The sequence below is a fragment of the Mytilus galloprovincialis genome, chromosome 2 (assembly GCF_965363235.1).
Source record: "Mytilus galloprovincialis chromosome 2, xbMytGall1.hap1.1, whole genome shotgun sequence".
In the NCBI taxonomy this organism is placed as follows: Eukaryota; Metazoa; Mollusca; class Bivalvia; order Mytilida; family Mytilidae; genus Mytilus; species Mytilus galloprovincialis.
The window spans coordinates 18,353,429-18,367,464 of NC_134839.1; the positions used below are offsets into that span (position 1 = coordinate 18,353,429).

Here is a 14,036-nt window from a genome sequence, read left to right on the forward strand (position 1 = left end):
TTTTTTGGTTTCGTGGTAACAGACTATAGGATTCAGTCAATATGAACTGGTTTCCGATACTTCTACTCGGGCTTTAAATTCAGTGGCGGATCCAGAGGGGGCGTAGAGGGCGTACACCTCCCCTTTTGCTTGGACTTTTTTTTTAAATGATTAATCAGACTAGACTTCGTGAATTAATAGGGAGATGCAGCATCTAAAATGTCCAACCTTTACACCTTACCAGCAACTACAAAATATGCATGCCCCACGCCAGGAACCGTTTAAAAAGTGCATATTTCACTTATTTTATGTTTTAAGTCCTAAAAAGGGGCAAAAAAAAAATTTCGCCTCGCTCCCCTCGTTACAAAACTACAGCCCCTCTTTCAAAAAGCCTGAATCCGCCCCTGTTTATATCTGACTATGCGGTTGGCTTTAGCTCATTGTTGCATGCCGTACAGTGACCTATAGTTGTTAATTTCTGTGTCATTTGGTCTCTTCGAAGAGTTGTCTCATTGGCATCTTCTTATGTGTAGTCAAAATCACTGGAAAGAACTGATGAAAACTTGGACTTGTTACTTCATAGAACTAGCACTTAAATCATGCAGAACAATACACACCAACACGTCATTGTTGAGTAACAAATGAAAGCCTTGCTGTTGTTTGGAAATCACCGTTCTCATTCATTTAAAAGAATGATTTTTACTTTTTTTTTTTAAATTAAAGAAAACTGTGTACAAATTAGAGAATAATGCGTAAAAAATTACTTTTAAAGAATAGACTTATTTTTTGAAGAAAAAAAAAAGGGGTGAAAATTAAATGTTTACAGAAAAACAGCCCCCCCCCCCAATTCAGACCCTCCTATAAGAATCCTTTTAAATAGGATGGACAAAAAGATGGAGGGGTAGAGTGTAATATTTGTAACTGGGCGTTAAGCAATCATGAATCATTTAATCTATTCTTTATATTTTCATCTCTTTATTCTGTAATTTAAAGTGCTTATTCCACTATCATCTTTATTTCTGTAAACTTACTTTCATAGCCTCATATATGTACATGTACATGGTATTTGATACAGGAACAATATACCGTCGTATATTACAAAAATTGAGAATGAAAATGAGGAATGTGTAAAAGAGACAAAAACCCGACTATAGAGCAGACAAAAGAGGAAGGCCTAAATTACGGGTCTTTAATGTAGCGAGAAACTCATGCGTATACATACATGCATTATTGTATGCACATGCTTGTTCCAGAGACATATAATACAATTATATGTCTCTGGATAAACATAATTATTTAGAATTAAAAAAGTGTATAGTTATCAATAAGTGCATTTTCAAAATCATTTATTTAAAGTGAAAAATCGCGAATTATCCCTTTAAGGCTTGTTGAAGATCTTCATCAAATAACGAATGAATATAAGAAGATGTGGTATGCTTGTCAATAATTTAATTCACCGTACATGTGGAATACTGTATGATAGTTTTTTTGGTCTAAAAAAAAATACATCTACTACATGTCTTTGATTTAACAAATGATAAAAGATCTGGCATAAAAACGTGATTCTGAATATAATCTAAAAATTGAAGAGAAAGCCAGACTAAGACGTTATACAATTTAAAGAATACAAATCTTAAAGTTTTATTACTTAGAGGTATACTGTCCCCTTCTTTTAACCTACAAGAAAACTTCACGAGAGCCGATGATTAAATATCCACCTTGTTTTTCCGTATATATACTGAGCCAAAAAGGTTTAGCAACACTTTTTTTTTTTAATTTTTTTTTGTTGTTTTTGGAAAAAAATATTTAAACATAATTGATATAATCCTTAGTTTTACCTGTAACAGTCGTACTTTTTTCCTGCTGATTGATTTCGCGCCATTTCAGCTTTGCACGTGTCAATGATGTTTTACCTTCTGTACCTGTTATTTTAAAATGATATTAAAAAATTCTTTTTCACTAACGTTCAGAAACACACCATTGGTAAGAAAAACACAAACACCGTTGACAAATTTGCTTGGGACGTCAACCAGGCCACCCCAAAAATGACAGTCAGAAAGGTCTTGAAACGGTTGATGCCGGAATGAGGGTTGTTGACATCATGGCTCGATTTAATGTGCACTAGGCAACAGTTCAGAGACTAACAAACAGATATCGACAAATTACAACTGCATAGGATAGGTCGATATCTCGTAGACCAGAAAAAACTATCGTCAAGGGAGGAGCGCTTCCTTCGCTTTACGTCAACACGTGACAAGTTTTTTTCGGCTAAAAACGTACTGCATTGACTAAGGGAAGTTGCTGGTGTTCCTGTCAATCCTTCATTGGTGCACTAAGGGCATGGCTGAGAAATTGATTTTGAGAAACACTATACTCATTTAAGCATTTTGACCCTCCCGCGCTCCATACAAAGAAAATCCTAATTAATGTGAGTGATAAACATTCATGTTGCTTCTGACATATCATAATTCCATTTTTGTGTTATTAAAATTATATGTTTAAATTTTATGATTTTGTAATAAAACAAAATTTCACAATTTTGTTGCTAAACTTTTTTGGCTCAGTTTATATATTAAAATAACTTAAGAAGCAATGCAAAGGATATCCAATTTGTTTCAATATTGCCGAAAACTGAGGCTACTATAAATTTTATACATGTAGTCGTCTCAGCCGAAAACAATACATAATATTGATAATATAAGCAAGTGTGACAAACCAAATTGAATCACAAATTTGTTGTTTGGGATTATTCATGGTTCACTAGTATTCCTTTCACGAATTTGGCTATACTTTTGGACCTTTTGGATTATAGCTCTTCGTCTTTTATATAAAATTTGCTTTTGATTTCATATATTTTGGCCTCGAGCATCACTGAAGAGACATGTATTTTCGAAATGCGCATCTAGTAAAAGAAAATTGGTACCGTTAATTTTATTCTATATTAACCAGTGACACGTGTCCTAATTTTTAAGAAAAGGGATAGAAAAAGTATGAATCAAAAATATCCGGTTTTTCAAAACTATATTTTCAAAATGCATTGCATAATTTAAACCGATTTAAAGTGTTTCATTTTATTGTATGTTTGTGCGTATACGAAAAAATGATAGAAAGTTAAACTTCAATGTTCATGACTTACAAGTATTATAATATTTCTTGTAAAATCGATAAATGAGCGGTTTTCACAAATACCGAACATTAGAATATATCGTAAACGTCAATTAATGAACAAGCAACCCAACGAGAAAAATATAATTTCAGAGGCATCTACATGTACATCTATAACTAGTTTTGAGTTAGAGAAATCATTCAACATGTTCATTGCCATATGATTCTATTCAGATTTGTGAGTTTTTTCGATTTACGAATAAGTCTATAAGATACAAAAAATTAATTGAAGCAAAGAAAAAAAGAAAGAGACATGAAATAACGAATTAACATAAGTTTACAAATACATACCTAGGTGCATTTACCAAAACAACATTTGAACTTATTAATACATTTTTTCATATTATTGTAATTTTATGTTTATGTACCCGATATGGAGTTCTTCTGAAATTAAAAATCACTTGAATGGGTATTTCTGGTGTATATACATGTATCACACTTGCTATCTACATGTACAATATACGGAAATGACACGGCTGGGTATTGTAAAGTTACTGAAGGTAGATTACTGGCAGGTGTATATCCCTGGGCGAAGAATTTACTGATTTGTCAAAACGGTTAGGTGTAACTTGTCATATTGTAAAGTTTTGAATCGCGCTCATCTCTTTTTTTTTTATTATATGTATTGCGCCAATAAATGAAACTTGACACATTCCCCATTTCCATTCTCAATTTTATTAATTGTGTCATATTTATCTCGAAACTATTAACCTATTTACACGTACATGTAACATTAGAATACCTACTTCAACTGTTGAATAACTTTATAATTACTAAAATTCAAAATTATGTACTTCTCCTTCCGTATGCTATGTTTTTTTGTGTCAATTCTATCTTTCCATCAGGTCCATAGTGCACTTTTTTTGTCAGTCTAAGTGCACTAAGGAGGCCCTTTCAGTTTGCGATTTCTGTACCTACATGAAAATACCTAAAAGGACCTCCTCAGTGCACTAAGAAGAAACATTTGAAAAGAAGTCTATAATATTTGCGCAATTAAATGATTGTTTTATTGGCGCTAATGAATGTTGCAGTTTTTATGATAAAGTTGTGCAAAAAAAGAATTCGCGTAATTAACTTGTGGTGCAAATTAATTCTTTTTTAGCCAAACTGGATATCGGCCTTCAAAACATTGTGTATACACAAACAAAGCAAGATTTATCTTTTGTGCAGTCTAGCCGGAGAATACAAGTTTTTGCAATTTGTGAAGGATTTTAATTTTAGAATGTAATGAACAAGTAAGAAGATCGTTAAATCGGAAAATGAGCTATGCACGATGAAAGTTTGGTGCGTCGATAAAAATTTCATGGATTCACTTGATAATTGTAAAGTTTCAAGTCTTTAAAAATAACACCCATTTGTAGAACTGATTATTTCGATCCTTCAAATATGCATGTGTAGAATAATAATAAAAAAAAATATATTATTAAGTCTCTTTCATGCATATAGATACTGTAGATTTGTATTTGAACATCGATTGCAAACATAACGTTCAGTGAGAAATATTTCATGTATTCGTACAGAAAACAAATCAACTTCTTTCAGAATACAATTGATTGGTTATTGAAGTAAATGATTTGCGACAGAATCAGTGACACTTGGCCAGAAGCTTACCTCTAAAATAAAGAAATATAAAAAAAGGTAGAGTTATTTTTAATTCTGTATTTTACTCATAAAGGACTTAAGCACTTTTTACAGTCAATGCCGAAAATATGAAATACATCGATTTAAATTATGTACACAATAAATAATTTTTGTGTACATAGTTTTCCGTGTCTACATTTGAATACGAGTACAATATAGAAAACCATCATGTTATATATTTAACTATTTTTTTTTCAACAGATTCACAAGTTTTGCATTTTTAAACCGCGTGTGCATATATATTTTAATGGTTTTTTTTAAATTCCTTACATATGAACATGATACGTGTATTATTCATTCGTTTCAACGTTTTAAATTGTGAAGCATGTGACTTTAATAAGACTATACGCATTTAAAGTTTGAAACAAAAAACGATAGATACATCGAGGTCGTTTTGCTTGGGTGATTTACCTGTAAAAAGCTCAGGTCTCATCCATGTTTAAAACGAATTAATGCATGTTTGAAATAGTTTAACGGGGGCGTGGCCTATTAGTTTAACGCAACTAACCAGCAACTTGATTTCAATTGATTCACCGCAGAGAAATCTATTTGACTGGCGTTAAAATGAATTGATATGAATTAATATGAATTAAATATAATTTTTAATTTTTGTCAATCTTTATCAAATAACGATCAATCTCATTTAAATAGCGTTAACACGTTTTCGTCCGTTCAAGTTAAATTCGGGTTACTAGTGTATTATACCTATACAGTAAAATAAGCTTGATATTTAAATTTCAGAAAAGACTTTGTAAAAGAATGGTCAATACCTTACTTTGACCTATAATGTTTTTTTCTTTTACAAATTGTGACTTAGATGGAGAGTTGTCCCATTGGCCTTCATACTACATCTTCTTATATATAATGGCTTGTTGACATCACAAATGAGATTCATTAGACCTACATGTAAGTCTTTTATTGGAAGTTACTAAACTATTTGTTGTTTTTTTTTGTATTCCAGAGTTGTTAGCTCAGATTGTAGAACAGGATGTACTTAAACAGCACTACAAGAACAAACTGGTGGGATATGTTCTCAATGGGTACCTGTCGCTAAGGAAACTAGTGGTACAAAGAACTAAACTGATTGATGATACACAGGATAAACTGTTAGAGTTACTAGAGGAACTCACAAGTGGTTAGTATATCCTATATTTTACAGTGTAACCTGTGTTATCAGACACACTGGAGGACCAGAAAAGCAGGTTGTTGGAATACTCTGGTGTAGGATAAGGCATGTTACACTGTATATAAAACAGCAATGGGGTCCAAGTAGTCCAAACTCCTGTATCACTAGCCAGTTAACACTGAAATTGTGGGATTTAATGCCACACATGTCAGGGTCGTTCGACTCCAATCTTAATTGACTAGGACCATCGGTTTTACTGCCAAAGTTGTTCCCTCTGTGCACTCTGGCATCCTTTACTATTTAAAAATGACCACCACAAAAAAGCCAATAGTGCATAAAGTTGCGTTAAAAAACAATCAATCAATAAATTTATAATGGAAAAAAAATACTATACTATACTTTATTTCAAAATATTGTTAACCATCCAATTTAATATACTGTGGATTCATTAATTTTCGTGGGTATCAATTTTCGTGTAGTGTTCAAAACTTGCATATTCGTAGATATTTGATTTCGTGGCTTTGCCAATGTCTGTATATAAAGCCTATTGAAAATATATTATTCGTTCAACATTTGAATTTGTGGTTCACCTTTACCCACGAAAACCACGAAAATTGGTATCCAACGAATAGTAATGAATCCACAGTAGGTAAAATTTGAAATGAATATTTGATAAAAGCATTGTTAGAGTGATGATGCCATAATTTTGATAAAGTGTGTCATTTGATAATACTGTTTAATGCATTGTCTGACTGTTGTCATTTTATTAAACAGGTACAGAGTCTGAGACTAAGGAGTTCATGCAGGTCTGTGTGAAGACAGTGAAGAAATATCCTTGTGATGATTACAGATCTCCAGTCTTCATCTTTGAGAGGCTCTGTAGTATTATTTTCCCTGTGAGTTCAAAGATATAACAGATTAGAACCAACTGTTTAAATATGAATGTTCATTATTATAACCCGCTTTAAAAAAGGAGGGGGGGGGGGGGTATACTGTTTTACCTGTGTCTGTCCATGCATCAGTCGGTCTGTCCCATGTATTTTTTTCGTCGCATTTTTCTCAGGAACTACAATACAAGGATTTCTGAAATTTGGTTTCAGGGTTTATATAAGTCTGCTATACCGTGTGATGCGTTTTCAGATTCATCACTCGTCAACTTCCTGTTTACCGAAAACTTGTATAATATTACACATGATAGCCAAGTTGAAAATTTTCGTCACATTTTTCTCACGAACTACAATACAAGGATTTTTGAAATTTGATTTCAGGGTTTATACAAGTCAGCTATACAGTGTGATGCGTTTTCAGATTCATCACTCGACAACTTCCTGTTTACCGAATACTTGCATATTTTTACACTATTAAAATTATCCACTTGCAGCGGGGATCAGTTTGGAATTTGATGGATGCAAATGCAGTTTTTTTACTGGCATTTCAGAAAAGAGCTAATAAATGCAATATTTGCCATCGATCATCAGTAGCCCAATGAATAGAATAGTAGCATCTACTTTATAACATTAATCATATTCCTATTCTGATTTAATACTCATAAAATGTTTGCAATACAAAAATGTAAATATGAAAATGTCTATAACAATTGCACAATGTTGTCAATGATTTTCTGATTGTCAGCTGTTGAATTAATAGCAAATGCTTTTCAACGTAAATAGACATTTTATTGATTCAGAAATCCATATTCCAACTTGTAAAGTGAACAAGAAAACAATTAAAAGTTGAAAAAAATAGATTATCAACCTTCCAGTGAAATCCTTTATTTAAGTTTTAGTCTATTTCTTTTGATTTATTCTAATTTTCTTTCAGGAGGAAAACGATGTAGAAGAATTTCTTCTTATACTTGAGAAGGACCCACAACAGGAAGACTTCCTGCAGGGAAGGATGCTGGGTAATCCATACAGCTGTAATGAGCCAGGTTTGGGGCCTCTGATGAGAGATGTTAAGAACAAAATTTGTCAAGGTATGTTCTTGAATAAGTTTGAGTTTATATGTTTAGTTATATTCTGTTGAAAGGTGCATGCATATTTCAGTTTAGACAATAAAGCTTTTAAAAGAGGAAAGATGATTTTATTAAACATATGCTGCATTAATAATGTTGGAAGGAGAAAATACATATTGAAAGAAGGTTGCTATTATTTTAATTTACTATATGCTTAATTACAGATTGTGAACTGGTTGCTCTCCTTGAAGATGACAATGGAATGGAGGTAAGTTACCAGATATTTCCACATCCCTCCCCCACTTTAACTACTTTATTGCTACTTTAAAACATTATGCCAGATGATTTATGAATTATAGCAGTGTTAGATCATGTATTCAACAGCCAGAAAATTGTTTTGTTGTTAAAAAATTCAATGTTTTATACTGTAGTACTTTTAAATTTACAGAAATAAATGGGATAATTATTTTTTCACTAATTTATTTATTTGACCGGCTATAAAAGTTCTCAATCATTTGCTTTAAAATTTTATTTATTTTTTGAATCCATAAATTAACCAATGATTTCATGAACATTTATTTACAGTTGTTGGTGAACAAGAAAATCATAAGCCTTGACCTACCTGTGAAGGAGGTGTATAAGAAAGTCTGGGCTCCAGAACATGGAGAGGTAAAACTATACAAAACATTGCACCATATACTTTTAACATATTTTATTGGAGGCATGTCTTATCATAAAATTTCATGCACATGTAGACTAAAGAATGGAAATGGGGAATGTGTCAAAGAGACAGCAACCTGACCAAAGAGCAGAAGGCCACCAATAGATCTTCAACACAGCATGAAAATCTCGCACACACAGGCATGTTTCAGCTGGCCTCAAAACAATAATGTAAACTAGATCTGAGAAATGAATGCCACTCTAAGCTCTAAAACATATAATTGACCCAAAATTAAAAAAAAAAAAAAATCTCAGAAGAGTATCATTGGTTTAAGGCTCCTGACTTGGGACAGGTGACAAAAACGCAGCAAGGTCGAACATGTTTGTGAGATCTCCCCTCTCCCCTTCTTCCTCTAGCTAATGTAAAATAAAAAAAACCCAGACAGCACAGTGAAACTCAGTTTAAAAGCAGCCTGAGTAGATGTGAGAATAGAAAAAAGAAGAATATATTTGATTATCACTTTAATGTCAAGCGCAAATGTTATACTAAATTAATTTGTTACATTCACATATCATATTTATAAGAAAAAAATGATTACTTATTATTCACTACAATGAAATTTTTTATGATACTCCTATCAACTCAACCCCTCAGATTAGACAGCAGACTTGTCCCTTTTTTTTGTGTGTGATTTTGGAGCAATTCCTTTGAAAGAAGTACAAAAGTTGGTATTGAACTGTTTGAATATAGGGAACTTTTGATATAATAGTTCATCATAAGGAAAATTTTGTGATTATTTTTTTTTAAAGTTGTCCTATGAGCATATGGAAACAAGTGTACCTATAATACTGGGTAAAAACACAAATTTCAATTTCTCATGTATAGAAATGGCTGTATATTATTTGTATAGGGTGAACCAATGCCTGTAATCTACAGAATGAGAGGTCTACTAGGGGATGCTACTGAGGACATGGTTAACTCTCTTGATTCTAAAACAGGTAAGTTCATTGCCATGGCATGTATTTAATAATACTGGATATTCAGAAATTATTGCAATGTTTTTATTATTACAAAAAAATGCAAAAGAGTTATAATCGCAATAATTTTTACTAGCATTTTGAAATATTTTATATAAGTTAAACTGGATTTTTTTCAGTATCGCAAAAATTAGAATTGCATTTTAGTCTTAAATTGACAAAATCGCAATAATAAATGTCACACAATAATTTCTGAATTTACAGTAATTGATAATAGTAAAGAAGTTTGTACCATATCTGAAAACACAGTCACTAAAAAAAAAAACAGAAGTACAAAGTTCTTTAAAGGATCTCGGTAATTTAAAATAAATTTTCAAACTTATAAAAGAGATGCCAAAAGTACTAAAGGGATATTCCAACCCATTTATTAAAAACAAACATACGATGACATGGCAAAATAACTAAAACAAATAAAAAAATCAGCAGCACGCAAAACCAAAACATAACATAGAAAACTAAAGACTGTGCAAAGAAAAACCCACTAATAAGAGGTGGTGAGCTCATGTTCTCTAAATTGGTAAGCAGATCCTGCTCCATATATGGCACCCTTGTTATTAGTGTGCATATGTAAAATGTATATGCATCTGACTTCTCATATGATAGTTATACATGTATTGTTGAAAAAAAACATTAAGAAAGTAGTTAAAAAAAATGATTGTTATGTAGTAGTACTATTAATTTGCATTATAAAAGCAAAGTTGTAAAATAAAACCTTATCAATTTTACAGAGGAAGATGTTGACAAAGAGGAGGTGTACAAGATGGGTAGTGTCTTAAATGAAGGGGATGGTCTCAGTGTTATGTTGGAGAGGTATATTTCATACTGATATTAGACTTGACTGTATCAGAGACGTTAATTTATATATAAAACTGTTTCATTTTGTTTTCTGTTGGTATCTATTTTGAATCCAGAGAAAAATGAGCTCTTTTGAGGATACTTAATTTCAGGGTTCATCCTTTCCTTAAAGGATCTTAATTTTTATATAAAAAAACTCTTGAAAACAGTTAACCAACACAAATGAGTGAGAGGCCTGTGGCCGAGTGGTCTAAGTAGTTAATACTGTAATTACTAGCCAGTCAACACTGAGGTTGTGAGTTCAAACCCGGCTCGTGCGGGTGTACTCGACTCCAATCTTAATTGACTAGAATTGTCTATTAGTTATCGAAGGTTGGTGGTTTTCTCCAGGCACTCTGGCTTCTTCCACCAATAAAAACTGGCTGCCACGAAAAAGCATAAATGAGGTGCTTAAAAGTGGCGTTAAAACACCAAAAATCAAATCAAATGAATGAGAAGTATTGCAATCTCTGTATGTTGTTGTGATTGGAATTTTGACTGGGATTTTCATACCTAAAACCCTAAAAATTGACAGAAACTTGAAATACAAATACAAAGCAAATTTGAAAGAGCCTACTGTATCAATTTTTTGCTATACTTATATTCAAAATAAATTTTTAGTTTCAATTGGTAAAATTATATTTATAATCATTTAAATTATTTTTAAGTTGTGATTATTTTCAGACTTGCTTCCATCAAAGATCTTGTTCTTGGTAAACAATTGATGACTGTTCTGTTGAAGTTGTTCAGTTATGCTGTAAATGTTAAAGCCAATAGACTAGAGCTGCTAAGACCTGAGATGAATACACTTACTGTTATGCTTGGGGCACTCAACTTGGTAAGATATCTTTAAATCTTGGATCTTTTTGGCAATATAATTACTGATTATTTCTACTTTTGGTATACAGGAAAAATACTATATTTGTTTGCACAAGGATTTAATATCGAGATTATACTTTCAGGGAATATATTTTCTAAAGGAATTGATAAGAAACTTGATGAAACATGTATACGTGTTGGAATATGTGAATTAACATGTATAAAAAATCCAATAATCAAGTATTCACAATTTGTATGAAAAATGTGAATGTTGGGTTAAAACTTTGTAATAGTTTCAAGTCCATGTGAATAACAAATGGTAAAAAAAATCTATATAGAAATTATAAAGAGCTATGGAACAGGATATTGGGGAAGGGAAATGTGAAAAAGGTTCACATAATTACTTATACGTTGGTACCTTAGTAAACCCCTTTTTATGAATCTAGTAATTCAAAAATCATCATTTTAAGAAATCCCACTGAACTAAACAAATCTTACTCTTCTACAGGCATTATGGGCAGAACAAGAGAGTGGTACAAGTGCCACTAAAGGACAGACTATAACAGAACAGGTTCTACAGATCATGGAGGTTATACTGTTAGAAGCCAGCAATCAACCCGCTGAAAAGTTTAGGGTAATATATTTTACACTGTAGTTCATTATTGAGTCTGAAAATTTTCGGTTAATATATTTTACAATGTAGACTTCGACTGAAAACAGATTTAAAAGGTTTGGAAAAGATGAAAATAAAATAACCTGACATATTTTGAATAAAGTATAACATATTTCAACAAAGTTTACGACCATACCATATTCAGGCTTGTATAGTATGCACTGGTGCATAGTTCACACCCCTTTCTCCCTATGAAATTTCAGGTAAAAAAACTTTTTGTAACTGTTAGAAAAGGTCTAATGAAATTACAATTTCAAATCGTGTGTGGTAGTTTGTGGTATTAACTGAAACTGCTTGTAAATGATTCTAGAACACTTCATGATTGTTAAAATAAGTTTAAATCATCTAAAAAACAATTTAGGAACAAACAATAACACCTCACCCATGAAATTGAACTTTTTTCTCTCATTTCTTTCTTATTGTACTCTTTAGTCCGCACCTGACCTGGAAGATCCAATTTTGTAGAATAAAACCGTGGACTATACAAGCCTTTTAACGGTACGTCCAATGTTAAATGTTCATTAAGACTCCAGCAAATGTTTTTTGCAGATTTTAAATATCACTTTTTCTGCTGTTTTTCTTGTCATTGATTCTTTATTTCCTACAAAGATCAAATTTATAATGCTGGAAAACTTTTCAGGATAATTTTTAAAATTATACATACAATTTTTTGCAGGAGTTTTCCAAGTTGTGTGGAGATAAAGACCAGTTGATGTTATTGTTAGACAGAATAAACAGTCCCTTTGTCAGGTCTAACAACAGTATTCTACAGGAGCTGATGAGATTGATACCATTCATGGCCTTCGGTGACGAGGAAAAGATGACAGCTCTCATCAACCACTTCAAACCATATCTGGACTTTGCTAAGTATGTGTATTTTGTATTGTTTTGTCCTACTGTGGATACATTATTATTCGTTGGATACCCATTTTCATGGGTTTTGTGGATACTGGTGAACCAACAATTCAAATGTTCAACAAATAACAAATTTTCTAAAAGCAATTTATGCAGTGATTGGCAAAGCCTCAAAATCAATTATTCCACAAAATGCAAGTTTTCCTACATCCACGAAAAAGGATGCCAGCAAAATAAAGGATTCCACAGTTTCTCAATAAAGCTGCATAATGCAGAATAATTCTGTTCTGAACATTTGTTTCAGGGCATACATTGAACAGTAGATAGTTATTTAAGTTATATTTCAAGGAAATAAAACTCTTCATGAGAAACAGTTGGTGTTGGTCAGGGCATTTGAATTCTTGGAAGGCATAGTCACAGTTTCATTTAATAAATGCAATAGCTATAATTTTTCTCTGTGACAACTTTGAATTACTCCTAGAAAAAATAAATCATATAGTGATGACAAAACATGCATCAAAACTGAACAATGGCACACACAATGCTTGATCTGCAATAGTACAGTCAAAACTGAATAATGACTCACACAATGCTTGATCTGCAATAGTACAGTCAAAACTGAATAATGACACACACAATGCTTTATCTGCAATAGTACAGTCAAAATTGAATAATGACACACACACACAATGCTTGATCTGCAATAGTACAGTCAAAACTGAATAATGACACACACACTGCTTGATCTGCAATAGTACAGTCAAACCTGAATAATGACACACACAAAGCTTGATCTGCAATAGTACAGTCAAACCTGAATAATGACACACACAATGCTTGATCTGCAATAGTACAGTTAAACCTGAATAATGACACACACAATGCTTGATCTGCAATAGTACAGTCAAACCTGAATAATGACACACACAATGCTTGATCTGCAATAGTACAGTCAAAACTGAATAATGACACACACAATGCTTGATCTGCAGTACAGTCAAAACTGAATAATGACACACACAATGCTTGATCTGCAATAGTACAGTCAAACTGAATAATGACACTGAATAATGACACGCACAATGTTTGATCTGCAATAGTACAATCAAAACTGAATAATGACACACACAATGCTTGATCTGCAATAGTACAGTCAAAACTGAATAATGACACACACAATGCTTGATCTGCTATAGTACAGTCAAACCTGTCTTAATGGTTACCTTGTTTCAACAGTCACCTGCCTCTTTAAAAGTCACTTTCAGACTCTCAAATCTTTTTTTTCTAGATAA

General features: G+C 32.2%; 1 protein-coding gene across 1 annotated transcript in view; it reads left to right on the top strand.

Moving 5' to 3' along the window:
- LOC143063039 (E3 ubiquitin-protein ligase UBR4-like) overlaps positions 1-14,036 on the top strand; it is a 149,388-nt gene that overhangs the window by 111,840 nt on the left and 23,512 nt on the right. The window contains exons 95-104 of the mRNA XM_076234952.1: positions 5,747-5,920; positions 6,686-6,807; positions 7,733-7,886; positions 8,090-8,133; positions 8,451-8,534; positions 9,437-9,524; positions 10,292-10,373; positions 11,082-11,235; positions 11,725-11,850; positions 12,566-12,756. Coding sequence (XP_076091067.1) covers positions 5,747-5,920; positions 6,686-6,807; positions 7,733-7,886; positions 8,090-8,133; positions 8,451-8,534; positions 9,437-9,524; positions 10,292-10,373; positions 11,082-11,235; positions 11,725-11,850; positions 12,566-12,756 — 1,219 coding nt within the window. The remainder of the gene's footprint in view (positions 1-5,746; positions 5,921-6,685; positions 6,808-7,732; positions 7,887-8,089; positions 8,134-8,450; positions 8,535-9,436; positions 9,525-10,291; positions 10,374-11,081; positions 11,236-11,724; positions 11,851-12,565; positions 12,757-14,036) is intronic.